Raw genomic sequence first — 27,958 nt, forward strand, 5'->3', positions numbered from 1 at the left:
GATAAATATTAATTTGTTATAAAGAAATAAAGGCTACCAAAATTTTATATGTTACTTCAATCACTGAATTCTGCTTTCCTAGTAGGACCCCTACAGGAGGATATGATTTATTTACTTTTGATGGAAACTAACATTGAAGGCTATTTTAATCTATTTACACTATCTAAGACATAATGATATAAAATAACATAACAGTTGCACAAAAAACTTCACACATAATAAGGCACGTGGTACCATAGAATTAACTCACATTATCAGTGGCGTCGTTTGTGGGGGGGGGGGGCTTCCTGCTCAAAAATTCGGCGAAAAAAACAGATAATTTTATTAATAAATCCATACTAGTTTATAATATAAAAAAAGCAAAAAACAGAGGTCCATTACACTTCCTAATATGTTTGATATTAATATTTATGCAAATATGTCGCCTTTGAAACCTTATCATAAAGTAAATAGGGGAGCCTAGTCAATGGTAAAACTGTTCATTTTCAGAGATAAACCATAGAATACAAAGTTTCTTCAACTGTTCTTTTCAGTAGAATCAAGGAGCTAAGAATCCTGTCAAGCATATCAGAGGAGCATATTATAAAGAGGGTATGGAGGTTGTCTTACGAAGTGGTGAATATCGCATCAGAGGCAATAGAGTTTCTTGCATATCAACAGTCGACACAGCGCGGCCAATAGCCATTCGCAGTAAATCTACTCTAGTGTCTTTTTTTAATCTCAGTTAGCTTAAAGTGATCCATATAACCAAAATATTTTAAGCCATTCAATTTCATCATCTTTAAATATAGTTTAATTTCTCATACCGGAATTAATAATAAATAGAACAATAAAATTTGAAACTAACCACTAGCTCTCATCAATCTTTAGCTTTTGATCTCATTGTCATCTGAGAAAACCCACTTTTGACCTGAGGTGGGTTAATTTTGGACGACAGATGTATAAATGGTTCATGCAAAGAATTCAAGTCAAAAACTGATAACTCATAGCACTTGGTTTTCTCTTTGGCAGACCAAGCAAGGACTTGACTATAATCAACTTGACGTTCCTCCACAAGATCCAATTTTGTGCCTATTATAATTACTGGAGCCTAGAAAATAAATTTAATAGTTATCGAAGAAACTATTTGAGGGTGATAGATAAGTTGAGGTTTTAGTATTAAAGCGAAGAAACTAGCAATAGCAATAAGAAGAGTTAATAGGGGTATCATAGCTTTCCTGCAAAGTATAGACACATACTGAATAAGTACTGACAAAACCTATCCTCTCTACACAAAAAAGTGACCCTTTGTCCGTGTCTCCGGAGACGATTCCATACCTATGCGAACCTGGCGACTAAATCACAAGTTCCGTAGGGGATTATACTTGTTCCGTAAAAGCTGTATTAAATTTAATTTATTGCCTCGGAGCGATTAAGTAGTACAACATTTTCCCTCTAGAGGCGCTGAGGTACGCGGGGTCACTTTTGGAGAGTTTTGACTGTACTTGTTCAGTAGATGATTATACTTTGGTTTCCTGGGATATTTGCCAAAAGAAGAAAGACTGTCCGGGGTGCCAATACATGAAATTTAAGGCGAGGCAAGGATTTTTGTTCATTTTATTAATGAAGGCCAAAAAATGTGTTTTCAAAATCTAAAGGGGGGGGGGGGTCAACTTAACTTTTTTTTCAATTTATATTTTTTTTCAAAATCTAGGGGGGTGAAGAATCACCCCTCCCCCAATTTACACCTCTGAATACCATGAAAATAGAATAAAAATATAGCTTTTTTCAGTTTTGTTCCCCTGTCGATAGGGATATACCATGAGTATTTTTTAGCATAAGCAGAATGTAGGCAGCTTATTTATTTTCTATATTTAAGCTCTATCGGGTAGAAAAAATGGCAGCAATATAATACTCGGATTTAATCTATAATTTATTTCCTACATTTAGTCGCCGTATCTTAGACTAACATTTACAGAGTTTCTGAACTAAAAAGTAGGCCTTCTTGCACCTCGCGACTTCTCTTGAAACAAAATATTATTGTCTCTTAATTTCTCTCAATTGTATCTTTCTGTGTATGAAATAGTTAGTAAACCATGCCGTTGATAAACCTAACTTTTATTTGATCCATTCAGATGTCAAAGGTCACAAAACGAAAAGAGAACAAAAACGACACCATGTTTGGATCATATTGCATCTGTTATACGAAGGAAAAAATCAAAATTTATTTGCGATGTCATGTCAGTTTAAGTTATTTACAGTCGTTCACAAAACAAAGCATTTAGTAAAGGAAAAAAACTACAATTTTTACCTATTGAAGATGCTAACTACTATTACACCTTCTCTACTTTATTTCAGTTTAAGCTCCTCTCTTTACCCCCTCCCCATGAAGCTCCTAGTTCCTGTAAACTTTTATTTGAATTATTCCTACTTTATTGGAGGATATCATACTTATTCTTTAGCCCTGGATGATTTTTAGCACTTTACTATCCTTCGGCCGCGAAAGGTGACCTAGCGAAAACTAACCTTTGACTTTTTCTCTGGAAAACATTCAGCATATCTTTCTCAACCTTTCAAAGAAATTACATTAAAAAAAAAAGTTTTTTAAATTGAAAGTAAGGAGCGATATTAAAACTTAAAACGAACAGAAATTATTCCGTATATGAAAGGGGCTGTCCCCTCCTCAACCCCTCGCTCGTTACGCTAAAGTTTTTTATTGTTTTAAAAAATAGAGTAGTGAGAAAGTAAAACTTTAGCGTAAAGAGCGAGGTGTTGAGGAGGGGACAACCCCTTTCATATACGGAATAATTTCAGTTCGTTTTAAATTTTAATGTCGCTCCTTACTTTCAGTTTAAGAACTTGTTTTTTTTATTTAATTTTTGATCGTTTTTTAGTTAATGCAGCTTTTATTTTGGCTCACCATCATTGAATAAGTAAACAAAATTTGCATAAAAAATTTACTTTTCGTTTGCTAAATGGCTGTCTCTAAATTTGGTTCTGGCGTAGTTTACAAATTAACTTACGTAACGAACTTCTATATTCGTATATTTTTCTTCTGGCAAAAAAAAACAAAGTTGCAGATTTTTGCAGATATGAGCTTGAAACCTATGTAATAGGGTTTTCTGATACGCTGAATCTGACGGTGTGATTTTCATTAAAATCCTTTCACTTGTAGGGGATGTTTCCCCCCTCTTTAAAAAATCAGGTAAATTTTCTCAGGTTCGTAGCCTTTGATGAGTAATACTAAACTTAATAAAATTAATATATTTAGAATCAGCAATATAAGCTCATTTTTTTTATACATTTATTGACATCAAAATTCCGTTTTTAAAAGTTTCGATTACTGTTGAGCCGTATCGCTTGTTTCTTTTATTGTTTTTTTATTACGTATATGTTATTACGTATATGAGGGGGCTCTCCCCTTAGTCAATACCACCCTCTTTACGTTAAAAGTTAAAATTTTGTTTAATTAAAAAAACCAAGAATAAAAAAAGCCGTTTAATTAGAATAGATAGCTCTTTTGAAAGCACAAAAAAAAAACTGTAGTGTAAAGAGCGAGGTATTGACTTGGGGGCGAACCCCCTCATATACGTAATAATTTCTGTTTCTTTTAAGTTCGAATGTTGCTTCTTACTTTCAGATGAAAAAACTTATTTTTTTTAAATTTAATTTCTGATCGTTTTTTAAATAATGCTTGGAAATCCGGCGCCGCCTTCATGCACGGAAAGATTCTCCCGAGTAACCCCCTCCTCCAGGCCCCCCCACAAGAAAAAAATCCTTCCTGAAAATGTCTGTATACTTCCCAATAACCAATACAATATATAAGCAATGGGCAAAGTTCATTACTTGCAGCCCTTCCCCTGGGAACTGTGGGGGATTAAGTCATCCTAAAAGACACATTTATTACATTTTCGAATATGCTGAAAAAAATGGCTGTCTCAAAATTTTAATTGGGTGACTTTGGGAAAAAAATGAGCGTGGGAGGGGGCCTAGTTGCACTCCATTTTTTTTGGTCACTTAAAAAGGACACTAGAACTTTTAATGTCCTTTCGAATTAGCCTTCCTACGATATTCTAGGACCACTGGGTCGTTATAATTACCCCTGGGGAAAAAAAAAACATCCGTGATCTTTCTTCTGGCAAAAAATGCAAAATTTCACATTTTTGCAAAGAGGAGCTTCAAACCTCTACAGTAGGGTTCTTTGATACGCTGAATATGATGGTGTAATTTTCATTAAGGTTCTATAGCTTTTAGGGGGTCTTTTCCCTTTTTTCGAAAATCAGCAAAATATTCTCAGGCGCGGAACTTTTTATGGGTAAGATTAAACTTGATGAAACTTATATATTTGAAATCAGAATTAGAATCTGATTCTTTTGATGTATCTATTGGTATCAAAATTCCGTTTTTTAGAGTTTCGGTTACCATTGAGCTGGGATTACTTACAGTTCGTAACCACGAGCTGTTTGATCACGTCAAACAGGACTCATTCGGAATTTTTTTTTTTTAAGTTTTATAGTTCTACTGAGTTGGGGTGATTTCTACTAAATTCATTTCCAAGGAAACAATTCGAACCGAAATTCTGAGATAGCCATGTTTAGGGACGGCCAATTTTACTCTAGAAGAACTACAATTTTCTAGATTAAATTAAAGGCCAAAATATTCAAAAAAATGAAATGCAGAATATACTTAGGGGGATAAGTCGACCGAAAAAAAAAGAAATCAGCATAGGACAATCAAGAACATTTGTATAAAATTTTCAAATTTCTAGAGGTACAAAGCCGAAAAGCAGTCCATTTTTTCCCAAACCAATATATGTAGTTTATATAAAATGTACGGCTGTTACAGATGTCCGTTTGAAAACATCTCTCGAATGCATATTTCAACAAAAAATAGGACTTTCGGCTGAGACGTCAAAGGGCTAATGAAAATCTACCTGTTTCCAAGAGCAAACTCCCATTAGGTGTTGGGTTTTGTTCTTCAGCAAATTAATGCATAGTTTATTAATTACTTATTATATTAACTTAAACGAAAAAATTAATAAAACAAAACAAGGTTTTTTCATTATATATATATATATATATATATATATATATATATATATATATATATATATATATATATATATATATATATATATATATATATATATATACTTTTCAATAACTTTTTCTATAGCAGGACTAAAGGAAAATTGTAGATTAATTTACCGGCTCCTATGGAGGGGTTAATCTTTAGCTTAATTGCTTTTACCAAATTATATTTACAATCATTTTTATGAGAGCAGCAAAGGCGGATTTCAGATTGACGTAACCCCTCCTTGGAAAATCTTTACTTCCTTGCCATTTTTATTTCATTTCAGGAAACTTTAAACTAATATTCTTTTAGGGAGCCTATTATTTTTCAGCGAGCATTATCTTCGATTTATTACTTTTAAATATATTATTGTTTCAATTAATTTTACTAGAGTATTTTCGAATGTTTGAATATTCCCATTTATGCTTTCATAACATTTCAGGTAAGGCCAAACTAACGTTCTTCAGGTTCAAAAACAAAATTCTGGGATCACAATCTTTTATTTTATAAAATATAAAATAATCTTTTATGTAATATAATAATGATTTCATTATCATTAATAAACTACTTTTTCATATTATCTTTTTGACAGAATCTAGGGTAGAATAATTTAGCCTCTCCTATGTGCAGTAATGCTTGCATACTTTTCATTTATGTTGAAAATGTTGACATACTTCTATTCCCTAAATAAAATTTACGGAGCAGAATGCTGAAGTTATTTCTTTTAAATATTTAATTCGCCATTTTTTCGCAGTTAAAACAACTTTGGAAGAATGGGAAGATAAGTCTTCAAATCAAGATTAGACTACTGGAAGCTACAATGGTCATAGTGGTCAAATATGGTTCCAAAACATGGGCGCTCCGAAAGACGGGGGGGGGGGTATTTATTAGACGTTTTCCAGAGGAATTGTCTACGGATTGTTTTGGTTACTCCTCTGACTGACCGCATTTCAAACAGTAAGCTGTACGAAAAAAATGATTCTATCTTGTTTTCTAGGGCTATAATGAGAGAGATGTTGAGATTATTAGGATATGTTCTGTGGAGGAAAGATGATAGATTGCAAACATCGTTCTTTTCAGAAAACTATCTAGGGCCAAACGAAAAGCAGGTTGTCCCCGAATTTGGTGGGATCAGGTATTAAAGAAGGATTTAAGATAAATTGGAACTTCTTAGGAGGTTGTAAAGAAGCAGGCTTTAAATAGATTGGGACGGACGAGCAGCTTGTGTAGATGTATTGGCCTCAGGCGGCTTAGTGCTGCAGTAAATTGTTAGTGGTAGTTGTAAAAGCATTTTTAAACAAAATTTTGAATTTTAGTTTTATGACAAACACTGATGCCGATTTTTTGTCTTATCATTGCTAAAAGCACTTTTAAATGCAATCAATTTTTTTTCTTATTAGAAAATCTATTTTTTCATTTGGTTTGATCTGACCTTGTAATACAAATTCAGAAAACTAAAAGGACAGAGCTTCATTTATTACAATACTTTATTCCTGGTCTACTAACTATTAATACAACCAAATTAATACTTTTTTTTATCAGCATAGTTCACTGAATATTCTTTTGTAAGCACCTTTAACTTAATCCAAGTCTTATTGTTTTCTTGGCTTAATTCTTTGGAATTGTTACGTTAGTTCTCAGACATGGTCCATCATTTTTCCAGGCACTTTTTTCAAGCAAGAAGCTATCTGAAAAACTTAAAAAGAGCGGTCAGAAAACCTTTTCTTTTTCATGTATTAATTCCTTCCCCCGGTGGAGACCTAGTATTACTGTTATGGGCAGACTCACAAAACGGAGTCGAGGCTCAGGCTAGAAAGGCTCATCGACTCCACACAAAAAATAGCGCCAATAGCCCCTGGGCTATTGGTGTACTCTTGGGCATGAAAATTTGAGATAGGACTTGGCTATCCCTTTATTTTTCCCCTTTGTGACAAGGGCTTTCCTTGTAGTCAAGGTGTCCGTCATTGTTTTCCCAATCCCGAGAACTCGATCCACCAGACTGAGACCAGCTTGGGTAGGTAACACTCATTCCTCAAAACAGAGGGGAGAGCCACTCACCACTCGTCAGCGATAAGTAGCACTTTATCCTCAGAACCGGTAATAGCATGAAAACATCTTTCTTCCTGCTCGGAATGCTCCTCAAAGGATAATTTCTTTCACAACGGTAGGTGTTTTACATTTCCAGAGAATTGACCCCCCGGGTGTAATTTTGGCAGTCGCTATTGGCTTCAATTCATCCTATCTCCGCAGGATATTCCACAATATACCTTGCCTCATGGTCACACACTGGTTAGGACAGCCAGTGGCTAGATATTAACTGAAATTAGCAGTAGCAAACCCTTCCTGTGCCTACCCCTTTCAGGGGTACCATAAGAAGGCTGTCACCGTTATCCCCATTTGAGGACTAGGTGCTCCTACTCTGGGAGTTATGTGTACTCCGGAGTGCAACATTACGGGTGCACCGGTAATGTTAGATTAAATAGGGATCAAACAGGGATGGAATAGTTAGTAAAAATTCTCAGAACTGTAATATAATTGATATCAGTTTTTTAAGTTCGGCTTAGTAGGCGAAAGGCCATGGACCCCGTTAATGTTGTATAAGGATCCGTTCTGTGGTATAATTTTCAATGTTGTATAAAGACCCGTTCTGTGGTATAATTTTCAATGTTGTATAAGGACCCGTTCTGTGGTATAATTTTTGTTGGTGAAATTGCTCAGTTCTGAAGTGCTACTAACAGGATAGTCCTGATCTCTATTGTATGTCAAAACTATAGTAGATTAGTATTAGCTTGAATTCACTGGATAATGCTATTTTGAAATTAAGGTATCTATATATGCGCAAACCATTTTCCATTTTGCTTCAGTCCGATCAACCAGTTTCTATGCTACAAAAAGAACTCCAGCCTTGAAGAAAGACATATAATATTTAGTTTAGGACAGAGGGCCTCACGCCATCAACATCTTTGGTGAACCTTTCAATAGGTTAGCTAGCTTGGTCCACCAGTCAATAAGCAAACACATTACCAGTTAGTTGTAAGTAAAGAATCTTACAATTTACTCTAAGTACTACATCTTGCATTTCTCCTTATATTTTGTAACCTGCCATCTTTGAGATGGCTACATTAGCCATTGTTACACCACTTCTCAATAATAAACAGTGAGTGAAAACTATCAAACACATAGAAGAGCTTAATAGAGGATTGCTCTGATTTCCTAGGCCTCGTTATCCATCAAGGCATTAACTCTTAATTTTTCTTAATTATTTTTGAAATTTACAGGGTAAGTAATAACAAAGTTTTGTTTTGCTCAAAATAATTATTTTGTCCATAAAGAAAAATAATTTTTTTAAGAATTCGTCTAAAAAAAACGTTGAAAATCATCATCTTGAATTTTTTTTTAAATCCCAACCCATAAGAAACATTTTAATAGGCCCCTTTGTCAGGGAAAAAAGCCGTCCTTGCCGAGCGGTTAGCACGCTGGACTTGAAATCTTTGTCCGTGAAGACAGGGACCAAGTCCTGCCTCACTGGTTATTTAGTTTGGAACGGACAGTGGCTTAACTCTGTAGGCTCAGCCAGAGTCGACCCAGCTCTAAATGGGTACCAGGAGAAATCTGAGGAAGGTAAACAGGAACAGTGTGCTAAAATTACAAGATGGCTGGTCCCCAGCCCCAAATTCTAGACATTGGTTGAAGGGTCGTGAAACAGAGATCAGAATCGCCGGTTGGCACTGTAAAGTCCAATGCCGCATTCTTTGCCCTTTTTTACCTCTGTCAGGGATGATATGAATATTAACAACAGGGGTTGAGGGGTGGCGGCCTACCTCCCATTCAAGAGAGCCACGGAGCACATAGCTGCGGTTATCATAACAAGCTGTAATCAAATAGCGACAAAAACTTTATTTTTTTAGGATTTCAATTGGAGAGACAGTAAAAAGATGTACAGCCCGATGATGTGGCTTCTTTTTTGTATGTCGGAGAGACGGAATAGTGTTTTGACAAGATGTAGAAACACATTCTCTGGCCCCTAATTACAGCCGGTCTTCTCAACTTTTGGTATAAAAAAAAAAAAAAAAAAAAAAAAAAAAAAAAAAAAAAAAAAACTGTACAGATGATCGGTTTAGTGACTAAATAGAAGACTCATGGAAGCGCAACAATATATTTCAGGAGAAAAAAATACTTAGCCTAATATTAATGCCATTTCAATATTATCTAAATTAAATAGATATTAATTAAGTAATTAATCTAGTATATCATATACTTAAACCACACAAATTTTAAATGTGCAGCCAAATAATGTGGCTTCTTTTTTTGTATATAAGATTAAAAAAAAATTGTCTGAGAGAGATACACAGAGAAATTTTTGTCCCTAGTTGCGGCTGGTCTTCCCTACCATTGAAGTAGCAAAAATACCTCTGCAAAGGTAACCAGTGTTTAGTGCCCAATTAAAACACTCTTAAGAATGCAATAATTTACTTTTAGATTAAAGTACTTAATATTGAAATAGCTTTAATATTAATTAAATTAAATAAATATTAATTAACTAACCAATTTTGTAAATCATAATACTTAAACAATAAAAGTTACAACGTGAAGTCAAACAATGTGGTAGCATTTGTGCATGAAAGATACACAAAATTATGTTTGAGTCAGATGTACTTCATTTTTATTCTTAAGTTCCGGCTGGTCTAACCAACCTTTGATGTTGATATGACGCAAAAATAAAAAAAAAGATGCAAAAAAATTAATGAAGCAAATAAAGAGCTCTACAAATCTGACCAGTGTTTAGCACCCAACTAGAATACACTTGGGAGCATAATAATTAATTTTAGATAAAATTAATTAATATTAACAGAATTTTGATAATAATGAAATTACATAAATAGTAACTCTCAAAAAATCAAAAATATTATTTAAAGTGCAAAAAAAAACAACGCATTGCTGAATAATTTGGCATTATTTATGCATGTAGTAAATGAATCTACGTTTGAACCATATGTTCATAAACAGTATAAATCCTAAATTACCGCTGGTCCTTCTTACCTGTGATAAAGCGAAAAAAAAACTTTGCAAACGTAACCAGTATAATTACTGACTGGAAGACTCGTAATACAACAGCTTATTTTAAAAACAAAGTACTTCATACTAATAATTTTGATTTTTATTAAATTAAGTAAATAATAATTGAAAAAACACAATCCAGTAAACAATAAAAATAATATTTAAATAATAAAGTAGATAATTAAAATAACTTTGTTTTAGAAAAAACTAACCTCCTTATTAATTAAATAACTTTAATATTAAGCAAGTTAAAAATCAAAATTAAATAAGCAAATACGTAATAGTTAAATTACTAATTGAGCAACAATTGAATAAACGATCAAAATAAGTAATTAAGAAAAAATTATACAAGCAAAAACTACTAGTCGATCCCTCCATTTTTGATATTGCAATATCATAAAGGGTGACTTAGGCTACATCTTTTCTTTCTTTGTTCTTATCTATGTCTCTTTTTAGTATATCAATCATACTGAATGACTCTTGGTTGTTAACAGCATAAACAAGAACAAAACCATCCATTATAGTATCTTGATATTTCTTGGCATGGCTTATATTTATAATTATAATTACTTATTTATTAATTACTATAATTACTAATTATAATTACTTATTAATTACTATATTATTCCCGATCTACTGCTGCTTAAATGCAATATTTTCTTCAAATGTTTTAAGAGCATAGAAAATGACCAACTGGTTTTCACAGAAAAGACAGCATTTTCTTAGCAAACATTTTAAATTTGTTAAAACAGACGCTATAAGAAGAAAGACTACTTTACAGAAGTATCATCAATTTCTTGAGGCACCACAAAATCGCATAGAAAAGCATACTCCAGATTTTTCCTCTCCTTAGGTCTTGGGGATATTTTCACTGAAAGTTACCCTTTTTTATCATCATTGAAACCTTTGTAATTGAAAACTAAACATAAGTAATATAGTAATTAATAAGGGAATAAATAAGTAATTATACAAGCAAAAACTACTAGTTGATCCTTCCATTCTTTAACATTACGATATTATAAAGGGTGACTTACATCTTTTCTTTCTTTATTCTTATCTATGTCTCTTTTTAATATATCAATCATATTGAATGACTCTTGGTTGTTAACAGCATAAACAAGAACAAAACCATCCATTGAAGATAGGTAGTGTCTTGGTATTTCTGGACTTTTGCCAGAAGAGCCACCCGTGTCGTAAAATATAATCCCTTCTTGACTTCCTTTGTCATTAATAATCATTATGTTGTAAGTATCTTCGATTGTAGGATGAAAAACCTGGAAAAAAATTGACAAAAGTGAATAAATAAATGTTTAAAGAAAAGACAAATAAGGAATATAATTTGTATATTTGTGGGACTAGTTAAAGCAAGGGCTTCCAATCCACGAGCTTTACCTTCCGGAAAAAAAGACACAAATCCTCCAGGGACATTGATGACGCACAGGGCGTTGAATCGACATTTTAGTTCCTAGCCCTTTATTACAGGTATAGGTAGTCGGCCTGTCCCTCACCCTTGCAGCAGCGGGAATTGAACCCCGGGCTCCGTATTGCTCAGGAGAGCATCAATTCACTACACTACTACAACCTTTCTTGAAAGATCCCTAAAATACACCAGAGAAGGGGGATGGCTAAAAAAGTTTGTTAAATTCAGTGTCTTCTGTATTGTCACAATTATTTGTTAAAGGAGCGAACAAAAACATTTCAGTAGGATAAAAGAAAGGACAGAATTATCTTCTAAATTTGATCAGCAAAAATTATTCGTAATTTCTGGAAATACATTCTGCAATATAGGTAGTCACGTATCAATTAATGGTTATTTACATTCTCTGTTACTTGTCTCCAATGTAACTTTTTTGTTAAGTTATTCAAATAAAAATCCAAAAAATAAACAAATCTTTTTTTACATCCCTGGTCACATCTAAAATAAGTATTTGCTCTACTCTAGACAGCCAATGTTCAATAAAAAAAAAAGTTCCTAATACACAACTGTTGATGGCCTTGTAACATCACAATGGATCAAGGGGCATCCAGAAATTATAGAGATTGTGGTTAAAACTTGCCACAATTAATGCCTTCTCTCTAGAAGTGTGGTGATCCTTGATGAAAATATAGCCTAGAAAATGGCACAGCTTTGTGATGTGTTGGCCTTAGGCGGTATGGTCAGGAAATTTTCTATTTTCAGGGCAGGGTTTTTTAAATTAAATCTACTTATTAAAACTAAAGTATAACCTAATCATAAAAAAAACTTCTTGCACTGATGGGCCTCTCTATCTAACAACCTTTCATCAATTTTTTCTTCCATTGATTTTTCTAGACATTACATAATTTGTGTCTGTGTTCAGAAACCCATTAATTGTGGTCAACAAATTTGAATGGAATTCTGTGGAAAATTTAATCCTATGAGAATGTCAACACAATATTAGTAAACAAAAAAAATTTCAGTAGGATGAAAGAGCGAGCTGATGATCTTAGTTCGTTTTCTAATTTAATTATATTTTCTTGAATTAATCTTAACTTACCAATTTTATAGATGACAAAAGTTCAGATTTTTTCTCCTTTACAAAGTACCAATATCTTCTTAGATTTACTTAGAAGTACTTAGATTTTACTTCTAAGTAAAATACAACTTTTCTTGTGACATTTTCTAGGAACACTATTTTAGACCCTTATAAGGAAATTTTAAGATATTTTTAAAAGTGCGACTATTTTAAGTTTTTTAATCAAGTTTTTTTTTGCATTAGTATTAGTGTTAATAAGCTGATGAAATATATAAAAAAAAAACAGTGAAAAAAATTCTTTCTCAGTTGGTAAAAAAAACATAAAAAAAAACTTGGTTGAAAAAAATTGGTAACCAAACAAAAAATAGTGGCACAAAGTGCCATTCAAACAGTTCGTGGTAACGAACTGTAAGTAAGGAGCGACCCGGCTCAATGGTAACCGAAACTCTAGAAAACGGAAATTTGACACCAATAGTTACATCAAAAGAATCAGCTTTTAATGCTGATATCAAATATATAAGTTTCATCAAGTTTAGTCCTACCCATCAAAAGTTACGCGCCTGAGAAAATTTGGCTGATTTTCGAAAAAAGGGGGAAAGACCCCCTAAACGTTATCATATTCAGCGTATCAGAGAACCCTAATGCAGGAGTTTCAAGCTCCTATCTACAAAAATGTGGAATTTTGTATTTTTTTGCCAGAAGAAAGATCACAGATATGTGCTTGTTTTTTTGTTGTTTTTTTTTTCCAGGGGTGATCGTATCGACCCAGTGGTCCTAGAATACCGCGGTAGGGCTCATTGGACGGAAATTAAAATTTCTAGTGCCCTTTTTCTAAAAAAAAATGGAGGGCAACTAGGCCCCCTCCCACGCTCATTTTTTTCCCAAAGTCACCCGATCAAAATTTTGAGATAGCCATTTTGTTCAGCATGGTCGAAAATATGATAACTATGTCTTTTATGATGACTTAATCCCCCGAAGTCCCCTGGGGGAGGGCTGAAAGTTATTAACTTTACCCAATGTTAACCTATAGTATTGGTTATTGGGAAGTATACAGACGTTTTCAGGGGAGATTTTTTCTGGTTGGGGGAGGGGGGGGGGTTGGGGGTTGGGCATTATATGGGAGGATCCATCCATGAAGGAAGTTTTCATGGGGGAAGGAACATTGCTATGAAGGGGGCGCCGGATTTCCCAGCATTATTTAAAAAAAAAAGATCAGAAATTAAATTTTAAAAAAAGTTTTTCAACTGAAACTAAGGAGCAACATCAAAACTTAATACGAACAGAAATTATTACGTATATGATTGGGTTCACTCTTTAGTCAATACCTCGCTCTTTAAGCCAAAGATTTTTTAGTACTTTCATAAGAGCTATTTATTCTAAATAACGGCCTTGGTGATTAAAGGGTAATTTTTAAAGAATTGAAACAAACTTCGAAATTTAGCTTAAAGAGCAAGGTATTGACTAGGGGGCGAACCCTCTAATATACGTATTAAAAACATATGAATATAGAAGTTCGTTACGTAAGTTAATTCGTAAGTTACGTATATTTATTACTAATAAAAACGTTCGTAAATAAAATTAAACAAGTTTCGAGAAAGCCATTTAACCAAATAAAAGTAAATTTAATATTCTAATTTTATTTTAATTATTCATGTACGGTGAGCCAAAATCAAAAACTGCATTAATTCAAGAACGTTCAAAAATTAAATTAAAAAAACAAGTTTTTTTAACTGAAAGTAAGGAACGACGTTAAAACTTAAAACGAACAGAAATTATTCCGTATATGAAAGGGGCTGTCCCCTCCTCAATGCCTCGCTCTTTACGCTAAAGTTTGACTTTCTCACAACTCTATTTTTTTTTTAAACAATAAACAACCTTTAACGTAAAGAGCGAGGCGTTGAGGAGGGGACAGCCCCTTTCATATACGGAATAATTTCTGTTCGTTTTAAGTTTTAACGTCGTTCCTTACTTTCATTTAAAAAAACTTGTTTTTTTTATTTAATTTTTACAGGCTCAATTGTTCTTTACTGGGGTAAATAGATTGATTGAAATACAGGAAAAAAAAAATCAGCGAAAGAAGTCTCAGTTGGTAAAAAAAAATAAGCAATTTTAACAGCAATATCACCAAAACCATTCAGCAAAAGTGACCAACAAGTCAGTAAAACAGCTAGTGATACCCCTCAAGTATATGTATTTTTCATGCCATTTTTCAGCTATGAAGTGGCACACTAAATGAGGTACAGTAAACACTGTGGACAGTGAAATCAATAGCCCTAAATGGTAAAAGAAAACCTGTTCCTTGTTTTAATGCACTGAGCAAATAATAAATTAACAAAGAAAAAATGAAGAAAAAATAACTAGTTGTGGATTGACAGAAAAATAAAATAAGTTTACTCAAAAAGGTTATCACAAACCTTGGGATACCCAAGTTCCCTTCAGACAGTTTTCGTTTTGTATTTCTTTTTGATATTCTTTTTTTTAGAGAATAGAATATCTCCCTCAAATTCAACTGAAGACTCACCCACTCTTTTCAAATATCTCCAGTATGTAGTTTTATAGCTACAATGCTCAAAATTTGTTTTATTTGGAAAGTGTCTGTAATTTTAATTCTTTTTCTTTTATACATTGTAAGGGTTCTTGCCTGCTTACAACTAAAAGTAAAAGAACAAAGAAACTAAAATAGATTATTTGTAACGATAGGAAAAGCACCCTGGGTAGTAAGTCGTATAAGCATCATCTAAATGATAGAATTCTGTTGTTTTATCAAGTAGTAGGACACAGTGCTTCACTAATTCAAAATTCAGATTAGCTCAAAAATTACAAGTTACAACACATTTTATGAAGGAAAAAACTCAGGCCAGAAAATGCACTGGGTAAAAAACTGAAAACCATGGTTAAAAGAAAAAAAAATAGACTGTTTGAGAAATTTGATTGCTTTCTAAGCTACACAGCAGCAGTACTGGTCACAGTTGTCAGTCCACACAAATATAGGTCTAGGGGGGGGGGGGGAAATAAAAATGCCAAAAAGGGTATTTTTCGAAGTCTAAGGAAAGAGGCAAAAAACTCTGGGGGAAGACAACTGTCCATGGTCAGTATTTCCCAGGCATACGAGGGGGCGGTTAATCAACTATTGTAGAGGGGGAGGATTTAAAAAAAAACTGTTCAAAAAAGCATTTTCGTTTCCCAGATATTACAATAGCAAGCATTTTTTGGCATATTTTAAGTCTTTCAGGGGATTAAAGTCTGTTTTACTTCTCATATGAATGCCCTTGTTACCCAGTAAATAAATATACTTGGTGGCTTAGAAGGGAAGGGTATTGTTAGGCTTCTTCCTAATATTTGAATATTTTTCAACTATGTTTTGATGCTTTGGCATTATTTTTTTTAGCCAAGATGCATCAACCATAACTACTATCTGAGCTAATGTTTCAAGCTTCATTAATCTAAAACACCACTAATATTAATAGTATATCCACTTAGTTGAGTGTGAGGTCGTTAGGTAATGGATATTGCTGCAGCCCTAACTGGGGACTGTAGAACTCAGGTTAAGGGTCTCCTCTGAATATTTACATCTTTTATTCGCCCAATTCAGGAACATGCAACTTCTATATGACATTTTGGACTGACGACTGAGCAAAGCACCAGGATCGAAAGAGCTTAGAAAAGAGCTCTAATGACAGCATCAAAGCAGGCAGAAATGTCGTATGAAGAGCTGCTAACAAAGTTTAAAATGCAAACTCTGAAAAAAAAGAAGAGAAACTCTGCATGGATTTCGGAAGACAGTCTCTGATCCACCTAATCCACCAACCCTTCCCCCCCCCCTGAATCCACAACAAAACGACTCCGGTGCAGGCTTGCAGTTCCTGTCGAGAAACTTCAGCCGGTATGCTGTGCCCATCAGCGGTTAGCGAAAAGTTTTACACCTAGTTTTGTAAATATGTACAATGAAAATCAGGAGGATTGATTAGCGTTTTTTTTAATATTCAATTTTTAATGTGACTATAATGTGACTATGCTTTTATAATGTGACTAATGCTTTTTAATGTGACTATACCGAATAAATTTGGCAGTGCCATGAAGATTTTGGTGAAAATAAAATTTTATCTATCTATCATGTTTAAGGGGTCTTAGGCTCTATCCTAAGTTTCACAGAAATTTTCATAGTTAGAACTATAAAAATTCCACAATTGCAAAATATTATTTCAAAAAGTCTTGAAACAAAAAACTCCAAATCAGTAAATTCTAAATCAACACAAATTAGGGAATGTTTTCCACTAGACAGTTTTGTTTTTTATTTAGCGCATTAAATAGGATAGGATACAAGGGTATCTTATGTCCAGGTTCAAATGATAGGCTAAAGACCAATATTTTCCTAAATTGTAGTTAGGAAATCTTAACCAGCACAGTCCCAACCATCAGCCAATCTTAATCCCAACTATCCTATATAAACTGTATCCAAGATTAGAAATTTGCTTTTCGTGTTCATAAAGACACATTTTAATCAAAATTAGCCACTGTTCAAGCATCACGGGTATTATCTTGGTAAATTTGCAGGTTACAAAAAAAATTACCTAGGATGAAAGTGAATATATCACTTGATGTCTTTTTTGTGATCTTTCACAATTAAAAATCGCTTCTGGGGCAAATTGCATCTTGAGCCCTTAAAGGGGCCCAAAGGTATCTTATTTTTGTAACCACACAAGAAAGTTATCAACAGTAGCCTAGTAATGGTTTTGAAAAGAGGTTAAAAACATACCATTAGTTAATAAATAAATTGCTCAAAAGTAATATATTCTGATGGTACCTATTTATAACAATAAAATTTCACAATCAATAAATATTCTAATATAAAATGTTTTCATAATGTTTCTATTTTTGTTTTTGTTGGGAACTGTCTGAATTTGAGCTGTTTTTCTTCTTTTTTTGTAACAGATAATATGCTTAATTATGCCATAAGACATTTGCATTTTTTTTTAACAGTGTTTAAGTTTTATTGTAAATAAAAAGTTACTCTATTCTATATTGAGTTTACTTTTTAGGCCTAGTTCCTAGCAAAGACACAGCAACATAGATATATTTTTCATTGAAGAAAATGCTTTTATTTCAAACCAAGTGCTAGATTACCTGAACATTTCTAATAATTTATTAACTGAAATACCTAAAAACTTACCCACTAGTATCCTACAACTATACTACTACTACTACTAACAACTAACCGCAGCACCAAGCCGCCTGAGGCCAACACAGCTACACAAGCTCCTCCTCCATCCCAATCTATTCAAAGCCTCCGTTTTTACACTCTCCCACGAAGTTCCCATTTCCTTTAAAGAAAAGTAAAGGCCATTTTAAACTTAAGCTCAGCAGATACAAATACCTGTTAAATCAAACAGTTCGTGGTAACGAACTGTAAGTAAGGAGCAACCCGGCTCAATGGTAACCGAAACTCTAGAAAACGGCTTTTTGATACCAATAGATATATCAAAAGAATCAGATTTCAATGCTGATTTCAAATACATAATTTTCATTAAGTTTAGTGTTACTCATAAAAAGTTAAGTACCTAGGACTTTTTGAATGATTTTCAAAAATGGAAGAAAAGACCCTCTACAAATTGTAGAACCTTAATGAAAATCACACCATCATATTCAGCGTATCAGAGAACCCTACTGTAGAGTTTTCAAGCTCCTATCTACAAAAATATGGAATTTTACATTTTTTGCCAGAAGAAAGATCACGGATGAGTGTTTATTATTTGTTTTTTTTTTCCCCCAGGGGTGATCGTATCAACCCAGTGGTCCTAGAATATCGTGGGAGGGCTCATTGGAACGGAAATTAAAAATTCTAGTTTCCTTTTTAAGTGACAAAAAAAAATAGAGGGCAACTAGGCCCCCTCCCACGCTTATTTTTTTCCCAAAGTCACCTGATCAAAATTTTTAGATAGCCATTTTGTTCAACATGGTCGAAAATATGATAAATATGTCTTTTAGGGTGACATAATCTCCCAAAGTTCCCAGAGGGAGGGCTAAAAGTTATGAACTTTACCCAATGTTAACATATAGTATTGGTTATTGGGAAGTATACAGAAGTTTTCAGGAGGTTTTTTTTTCGGTTAGGGGGTGGTAAGGGTGGGTCGGTGGTTATGTTTGAGGACCTGTTCATGATGGAAGTTTTCATGGGGGAAGGGAAATTGCCATGAAGAGGGCGCCGGACTTGCCAGCATTATTTATTGGTTATTGGGAAGTATATAACCATTTTCAGGAAGGATTTTTTCTGGGAGGGGCTAGAGGAGGGGGTTAATCTGGAGAATATTTCCATGGAGGATGTTTCTTTGGGGTAAGAGACATGTCTATGAAGGGGGCGCCGGATTTCCAAAGCATTAGAAATTAAATCGATCATGAGACGATCAGAAATTAAATAAAAAAAAAGTTTTTTCAACTGAAATGTAAAAAGGAATATTAGAACTTAAAACAAACAGAAATTATAACGTATGTGAGGGGGTTCTCCCCAAAGTCAGAACCTCACTCTTTAAGCTACAGTTTTTTTTTAGTGCTTTCAAAAGAGCAATCTATTCCAATTAAACGGCCTTTGTGATTCAGGGGTTTGTGAATTAAATTTTTTTTTTACTTTTAACGTAAAGAGCATGGTATTGACTTAGGGGAGAACCCCATCATATACGTAATAACATATACGTAATAAAAAAACAATAAAAAAACAAGCGATACGGCTCAATAGTAATCGAAACTTTTAAAAACGGAATTGTGATGTCAATATATGTATCAGAAGAATGTGTTTATAATGCTGATCCTAAATATATAAATTTTATTAAGTTTAGTATTACTCATCAAAGGCTACAGGCCTGAGAAAATTTACTCGATTTTTTAAAGAGGGGGAAAACATCCCCTACAAGTGAAAGAATTTTAATGAAAATCACACCGTCAGAATTCAGTGTATCAGAAAACCCTATTACATAGGTTTCAAGCTCATATCTGCAAAAATCTGCAACTTTGTATTTTTTGCCAGAAGAAAAATATACGAATATAGAAGTTAGTTACGTAAGTTAATTTGTAAAGACATCCATTTAGCAAAAGAAAAGTAAAATTTTTAAGCAAATAAAAGCTGCATTAACTCAAAAACGATCGGAAATTAAATAAAAAAAACAAGTTTTTTAAACTGAAAGTAAGGAGCGACATTAAAACTTAAAACGAACAGAAATTATTCCGTATATGAAAGGGGCTGTCCCCTCCTCAACGCCTCGCTCTTTACGCTAAAGTTTGACTCTGTCTCACAACTTTATTTTTTAAAACAATAAAAAACTTTAGCGTAAAGAGCGAGGCGTTGAGGAGGGGACAGCCCCTTTCATATACGGAATAATTTCTGTTCGTTTTAAGTTTTAATGTCGCTCCTTACTTTCAGTTTAAAAAACTTGTTTTTTTTATTTAATTTTAAAATAAAAACGACCAGAACTTACTATTAAAAAATAAATGAAACTAAAAACGAACAGAAATTAAGTACACAATCATAGCAAAAAACATACAACAAGTAATAATATAAATGAATAAATAGATCTTAAAGCAAGTAATGCTTAGATTGAATATGAAAATCAAGCTTAAAACGAAAAAAAAAATTTGCTATTGAAGAATAAATGAAATTTAAAACGAACAGAAATTAAATAAACAATCAATGCAAACAAACATACAATAGAGATTACTATTAAAAAATAAATGAAACTAAAAACGAACAGAAATTAAATACACAATCATAGCAAAAAACATACAACAAGTAATAATATAAATGAATAAATAGACCCTAAGTCAAGTAATGCTTAGATTTGATATGAAAATCAAGCTTAAAACGAAAAAAAAATATTTTGATATTGAATCATAAATGAAACTTAAACCGACCAGAAATTAAATAAAAAATCAATGTAAACAAACATACAATTGATATTAATGTAAATGAATAAATAAATATTAAAACGAGTGAAACTTAAATTTAATATGCAAATGAAGCTTGAAACGAACAAAAATCACTACAAACAAGAGTTTGGGTATCGCCTCCTTCTCTCAGTGTAAAAGTCTAAAACCTACTGCGTCATTGGCGCTTTACTGAAAACCAATTTTATTACAAATATTTTTTTTCTACTTAATATTGAAAATAAACACTAAAATTATAGTAAAATTTTGAACTATGAGCTTTCAGTGCTTTCGGAAATAAAAAGAGCTAGTGCCCTTTTTAATAGTCAAAAGTGATTGGAGGGCAACTAACCCCCCTCTCACGCCCACCTTCTGCCCAAACACATCCAATCAAAATTTTGAGATAGCTATTTTGTTCAACGAAGTTGAAAATCCTAGAAATTAGGTCTTTGAGGATGACAACCCCCCCCCCTCCTCCATAGCCCTCAGGGCAAGGGTTGTAAGTTATGCCCTGGGGGAATATAAGGTTTTTATAGAAAGCGTTGTCATAGAAACTTCAAAAGGGCTCATTTGATTGGAAATTTAAATGGCTAGTGCCCTTTTTAATAGTCGAAAGTGATTGGAAGGCAACTAACACCCCTTCCACGCCCACCATTTCCCCAAACAAATCCAATCAACATTTTGAGATAGCCATTTTGTTCAATGTAGTTGAAAGTTCTGGAAATTATATCTTTGAGCAGGACACTCCCCCCACAGTCTTCAGGGCAAGGGTTATAAGTTATGCCCTGAGGTAATATATGGTTCTTATGGAAGGAATGCTCGTGTAAACTTCAGAGAGGGCTCATTTGATTAAAAGTTCTAGTTCACTTTTTAAGCGTCAAATATATTGGAGGGTAACCAGCCCCCCCCCCCCACGCCCTTTTTTCCCAAATGCATCTGATAAAATAGTGAGATAACTATTTAGTTAAAAATAGTTCTAAGATCATATAACAAAAGCTCCAGTGTCAACACAACCCCCCAGGGCCCAGTGGCAGGCAGTGTAAGTTATGCCCTGGGGGCATATATGGTTCTTATGGAAGGGCTTGTATAAACCGCAAAGAGTGCTCATTTGATTGGAAATTGAAAGTTCTAATTCACTTTTAAAGAGTCAAAAGAGATTAGAAGGTTCCTAGCCCCCCCCCCTCCATGCCCTTTTTTCCTCAAACCCATCAGATAAGAACTTTGAGATAGCTATTTTTTTTTAAAAAAATAGTTCAAAGACCATATAAAGAAAACTCTGGGGTCAACACAGCCCCCCAGGGCCCAAGGGCAGGCTTTGAAAGTTATGCCCTGGGGGAATATATGGTTCTTACAGAAGGGATACTCTTAAAAACTTTAGAGAGGACTTTTGATTGGAAATTGAAAGTTCTAGTTCAGTTTTTGAGAGTCAAAAGAGATTAGAGCGCAACTCGCCCCCCCCCCCCCGCCCCCTTTTCCCCAAATGCATCTGATAAAATTTTGAGATAAACATTAAGTTAAAAATTGTTCAAAGGTCAGATAACAAAAACTCAGGTGTCGAAATAACCCCCCAGGGCCCAGGGGCAGGCGTTGTAAATTATGCCCTGGGATATATATGATTCTTATGAAAGGGATGCTTGTATAAACTTCAGCGAGTGCTGATTTGATTGGAATTTGAAAGTTTGAGTTAAGTTTTACTAGTCAAAAGAGATCTGAGGTCAACTAACCCTCCCACCTTCTTTTTCCAAACCCAATTGATGAAAATTTTGAGACAGACATTTTGTTAAAAATAGTTCAAAGGTCAGATAAAAAATTCTGGTGTCAATACAACCCCTCAGGGCTCAGGAGATGGCTTTTTAAGTTATGCCTTAAAGACATGTATTGTTCTTATGAAAGGGATGCTCATATAGACTTCATAGAGGGTTCATTTGATTGGAAATTGAAAATTCTATTTCACTTTTTAAGAGTCGAGAGATTTAAGGACAACTAGCCCCCCCCCCCCCAACGCCATTTTTTCCCCAAAACCATCTGCTACAAATTTTGATATAGCCAGTTTTTTGAAAATTGTTCAAAAATTAGATAAAAAAAACTCCAGTGTCAACACAACTCCCTGGGGGGTAGGCATTGTAAGTGTTGTCCTGGGGGCGTATATGGTTCTTATAAAAGAGATTCTCATATAAAATTCAGAGAGGGCCCATTAGATTGGAAATTAAAAGTTCTAGTTCACTTTTTAAGAGTAAAAAGATATCCGAGGGCAACCAGCCCCCCCCCCCCCTCCACACACTCTTTTTTCCACAAGCCCATCTGATAAAAGTTTTAAAATAGCAATTTCATTAAAAATAGTTCAAAGATCAGATAAGAAAAGCTCCTGTGTTGACGCGACCCCCCAGGGCCTGGAGGCAGGCATTGTATGTAATGCTCTGGGGGCATATATAGTCCTTATGGAAGGGATGCTCTTATAAACTTCAGAGAAGGCTCATTTGATTGGAAATTGAAATTTCTTGCTCACTTTTTAAGAGTCAAAAGAGATCAGAGGGCACCCCGCCCCTCTTCCCTTCACGCCCTAAATGACTCTGATAAAAATTTTGAGATAGACATATGGTTAAAAGTAGTTCAAGGTTTAGATAACAAAAACTCCAGTGTCAACACAGTCCCCCAGGGCCGGGACAGGGGGCTAAACTTCAGAGAGGGTTCATTTGATTGGAAATTGAAAGTTGGAGCTCACTTTTTAATAGTCAAAATAGATCCAAAGTTAAATCCCCCCCCCCCACGCCTTCTTTTTCCAAACCCATCTGATGAAAATTTTGATATAGGCATTTTGTGAAAAATAGTTTAAAGTTCAGATAACAAAAACTCTGATGTCAACACAACCCTCCAGGGCATGGGGGTAAGCGTCGTAAATTATGCCATGGGGGCATATATGGTTGTTATGGAAGAGATGTTTGTATAAACTTCATAAAGGGCTCATTCGACTGGAAATTGAGACTTCTAGTGCCCTTTTTAATAGTCAAAAGTGATCGGAGGGCAACTCGCCACCCCCCCAAGCCCTTTCTCCCAAAAAAATCTGATAAAAAATTCAAGGTAGCCATTTTGTTAAAAATAGTTCAAAGGACATATAACAAAAATTCCTTTACATACAGCCATTTTGTTAAAAATAGTTCAAAAGTAAGATAAGAGAAACTCACCCCCCAGGGTCTGGGGCAGGCATTGTAAGTATTGCTCTGGGGGCATATAAGGTTCTTATGGAAGAGATGTTTGCATAAACTTCAGAGAGGGCTCATTTGACTGAAAATTTAAAGTTCTAGTTCATTTTTAAAGAATCAAAAGATATCAGACGGCAACTAGCCCCCCCCCCCCCTGTCCATGCTCATTTTTCCTCAAACCCATCTGATAAGAACTTTGAGATAACTATTTTTTTAAAAACAGTTTAAAGATCATGTAATGAAAACTTTGGGGTCAACACAACCCTTAGGGCACAGAGGCAGGCATTGTAGGTAATGCTCTGGGGGCATATATAGTTCTTATGGAAGGGATTCTTGTATAAACTTCAGAGAGGGCTCATATGATTGGAAATTAAAAGTTCTTGTTCCCTTTTTAGGAGTCAAAAGAGACTGGAGAGCTACTAGCCTAGCCCCCTCTTTCCACATCCTATTTTCCTCAAACCCATTTGATAAGAACTTTGAAAGAGCCATTTTTTTTCAGAATGGTTCACAGATCATATAACAAAAACTCCCAGGTTGACAAAGTTCTTCAGGGCCTGGGGTAAGCATTGTAAGTTATGCCTGGAGGGCATATACAGCTGTTGTGGAAGGGATGCTTGTATAAACTTCAGAGAGGACTGATTTAACTAGAAATTAAAAGTTCAAGTTAAGTTTTTAAAAGTCAAAAGAGATCAGATGGCAACTATCCCCCCATGCTCCTTTTCCCTCAAATGCATCTGATAAAAGTTTTGAGATAGCCATTTTGTTAAAAATAGTTCAAAGCTCAGAATAAAAAAAAAAACTCTGATGTCAACACAACCACCCAGGGCGCGGGGACAGGCGTTGCAAGTTATGCTCTGGGGGTATAAATGGTTCTTATGGAAGGGATGCTCGTACGAACTTCAGATAAGGCTTATTTGATTGGCAATTTAAATTCCTAGTTCAGGTTTTAAGAGTCAAAAGAAATCGGAGGACCTCTAGCCCCCACCACGCCCTTTTTTCTTCCAGCCCATCCAATACAACTTTTAAGATAGCCATTTTCTCGAAATAGTTCAAAGGTCAGATAACAAAACTCTGGAGTAAACACAACCCCCAGGGTACAGGGGGCAGGCATTGTAAGCTATGTCCTGGGGCTGTATATGGTTCTTATGAGAGGGATGTTCATATACACTTCAGAGAGGGCTCATTTGAATGGAAATTAGAAGTTCTAGTCATCTTAAGCCATCTTAAGAAATATTTTGCATACCCTCTAAAAGTAAAAATTTCCCTGTAAACTTATATAGAACAACAAACTTTGAAACATTTCCGATTTGACAATTCAGGGTTTTGGCTTCAATATATCTCTGTTGCTAAGATATTATGTAGTTATTTATTTTCAAAAATTAACAATAAAAGATTATAACCTTTGGGATCTAAGTGTACCTCCTGAATTAGTATATTTGTCACTGGTAAGAGTTCCAGTTTATACAGGGACCATCCTTCTGGAATTCTACGGAATTTCATGGCAATTATGGTGGGCCCTGCTGGAATTTGGTATTTCTCAATAACTCTTGGGGCTATGCTATTGCGGTTCTATGTAATCTTTGAACACCATACAAAGAATCATCAGTGAGTCAACTGATTTCCAGCATCTATACAGAAAGGAGGTAACTGGGGTTCTTTTCTTATATAGAGATACTGATGATCTTTCAACCTTTTTAGCAGGAAATATAGCATTCCTACTGGTTCAAAAGTAGTTGTTGCAAATAAGGTGAATATTTTCACCCTCCTTTACCTTTCCATTTTATTCCTTACTTTTTTAGGAACCCCAAATGAATAGCCACAAGAAACTAGCTGAGGAGGAATTTATGGAGCTCCTTGAAGCCAAAGGAGATCAATTAGATCTAACACATGTAGGTTACTATAGGGATCCTAATTTTCAGATTGAAGAAGAAGTCATAGAAGTAGAAAGTAACAAAGAGGAGGAGGTAGACACCCATCAAATTTGTTCTTTAGATGTACAGTTACCCCAGACCTTGAGTATGTGTCACAAAGATGATGTTCCTCTTGCAAGCTGGTAGAAGTTGATGAGTATGTTTATCAGTAAAGACAGCAGAACAAAACAGTCCAAGCAGCCATTGGCAACTTCACATACTCACTCTTTCAATGTAATATCACAATTATGATGTGTTCAAGGGCCACCCAGGGTAGTAGCCCTTCTCTCAGCAAGAACATGAGCAAGCTCCAGCAGCATTTCTTCCACACAGGGATTGTGAGCCTGGTTCTGCAATATTTGGTTTTGCTAAGAAGAACACTATTTTATTGTATGTGCCTAAGAAGGACAAAATAGTAACTTTAGTCTCTTCAATGCACAACACAAAGATGATAGATGCAAACTCAGGCAAGCCAAAGACAGTCAGGTTTTACAATGTAAACAAATCTGGCATTGACAGTTTAGATCACATATATACTGACTACCCTCTCAGTTGTTGATGTCACCACTGGTCACTTGCAATGCTAGATATTGTAGGCATAAATACAGGAGTAATCATCAACAGAACAAGAATTCAAAAAAATATACTCTAGTGCCAACTAATATGTACACAGTTAGGACTATCCCTTAGGAAGCCTCATTTGATGGTTAGAGCATTTGTTTACTCCCTTCCTCAAAAACTTTGAAAGTTAGGGTCTAATATTGTTAGAATTGAGTGTACAAGTAGTTTAGACACTGAAGTTTTATGTTCTGTCCACAAAAATGAGCATATTCTCTGTCCTTGTTCACCGGACAGGAAGAGGACCATGATCTGTGTATCTGTGAAAAGAGATAGTGCAAGGATCATCTCAACAAACAGTGACCAGAATGTGTTTAGAGATTTGATTTTTATGACAAACTCAACAGCTGAATACCATGCTGTTGCTTTCTAGACCTTCTTATGTTTATATCCAATTTTACAGATTTGTAACCTTTTTCTTTTCACACAGAAGAAATGTACCTTTTTTGTGAATGCTAGGAAAATGTTAACATTTTTTAAAATAAAATTTTGTGGAATTTTACTTTTATAATAGATACCTTTGGAGTATACCAATTTTGAACAATTTATTCACAAACTACTTGTGTGTTTTTAACCACTTTTCAAAACCTTTACTAGCATTGATACCATCTTTGTGTGGATACAAAAATAAGATATGTTTAAGGCCCCTTTAAGGGCTCAAGATGTAATTTGCCCCAGAAGCAATTACTGAATTGTGAAAGAGCATTAAAAAGACATCATGTGACAAATTCATTGAATTGTTGAACTGTGAATTCAATTATTGAATTGTGAAGGAACATAAAAAAAGACATAAAGTGATGTATTAACTTTCATCCTAGGTAAATTATGTTGTAGTCTAAACTGCAAATTTACCATTATATGTGGATCCTTTCCTTAAAGTATTGTTAATATATTAGGCTGCAAATTTTCAATAGTGAAAATTAAATACCTAGCATTTTTACCAGAAATGAGCTGGGTAAATATATACCAAATCATATTAGGCTATTGAGTTAGGAATAAAGTGAATACACCATTTGATGCCTTTTTTTATGCTGATTATTAATATAATAATCATTTCTATCAGAAAAGAATTTCAGCCTCCCCCCCTATATATGCCAATTCAGGGTATATATTTCTACATTAGGGGGGGGGGGAATTTTAAAATTACCACCCATTTACATCAGAAACAAAATTTGACCCAACACTCCTAATTTAGAAATATATACCCTTAATTGGCATATAGCCTATAGGGGGGGGGGGGGACCGAAATTCATTTCCGATAGAAATGATTATTATATTTGTAATCAGCATAAAAAAGGCATCAAATGGTGTATTCACTTTATTCCTAACTCAATAATATGATTTGGTATATATTTACCATGAGCTGTATAGTAACCTACAATTAATTTAGATTAAGCTAGCCTACTAAGCAGCATCTGCACTTAGACCTAACCTTGTCTTTTGTGACATTTTGATATAATAACTGTTCCAAGATCGTCGTTTTTCCACTGCCTTTTAAGCCAAAAACCAGAACCCTATTGTTTTTCACCATATTTTACAAAAGCTGTCTTCAGGTTGAAACCATTGCAATTGTTTCTAATCTCCGTGCTCCGTCTGCAGAATTACAGCATTTTTACTTTTTGAATTTCCTATGTTTTAACGTCATCTATATTGCAGATAATATAGGAAGCGCAATATAATTCTTTTTAAGATTATTTGTTACTAAAGGGCTGTA

At 34.3% G+C, this 27,958-nt stretch overlaps 1 protein-coding gene across 1 annotated transcript; it reads right to left on the minus strand.

Moving 5' to 3' along the window:
• Window positions 1-299: 299 nt before the first annotated feature.
• kappaB-Ras (NFKB inhibitor interacting Ras like 1) lies at window positions 300-27,851 on the minus strand. Its single transcript, XM_089091694.1, has 3 exons — window positions 27,677-27,851; window positions 11,145-11,384; window positions 300-1,090 (listed from the first exon to the last, which is right to left on the minus strand). The coding sequence occupies exons 1-3, from the start codon at window positions 27,773-27,775 to the stop codon at window positions 860-862; spliced, it is 570 nt and encodes a 189-aa protein (XP_088947820.1). The 5' UTR covers window positions 27,776-27,851; the 3' UTR covers window positions 300-859.
• Between the last annotated feature and the right edge of the window lie 107 nt (window positions 27,852-27,958).

Source organism: Artemia sp. Qi Xiang Cuo, chromosome 7 (genome assembly GCF_049724085.1).
Source record: "Artemia sp. Qi Xiang Cuo chromosome 7, ASM4972408v1, whole genome shotgun sequence".
Lineage (NCBI taxonomy): Eukaryota > Metazoa > Arthropoda > Branchiopoda > Anostraca > Artemiidae > Artemia > Artemia sp. Qi Xiang Cuo.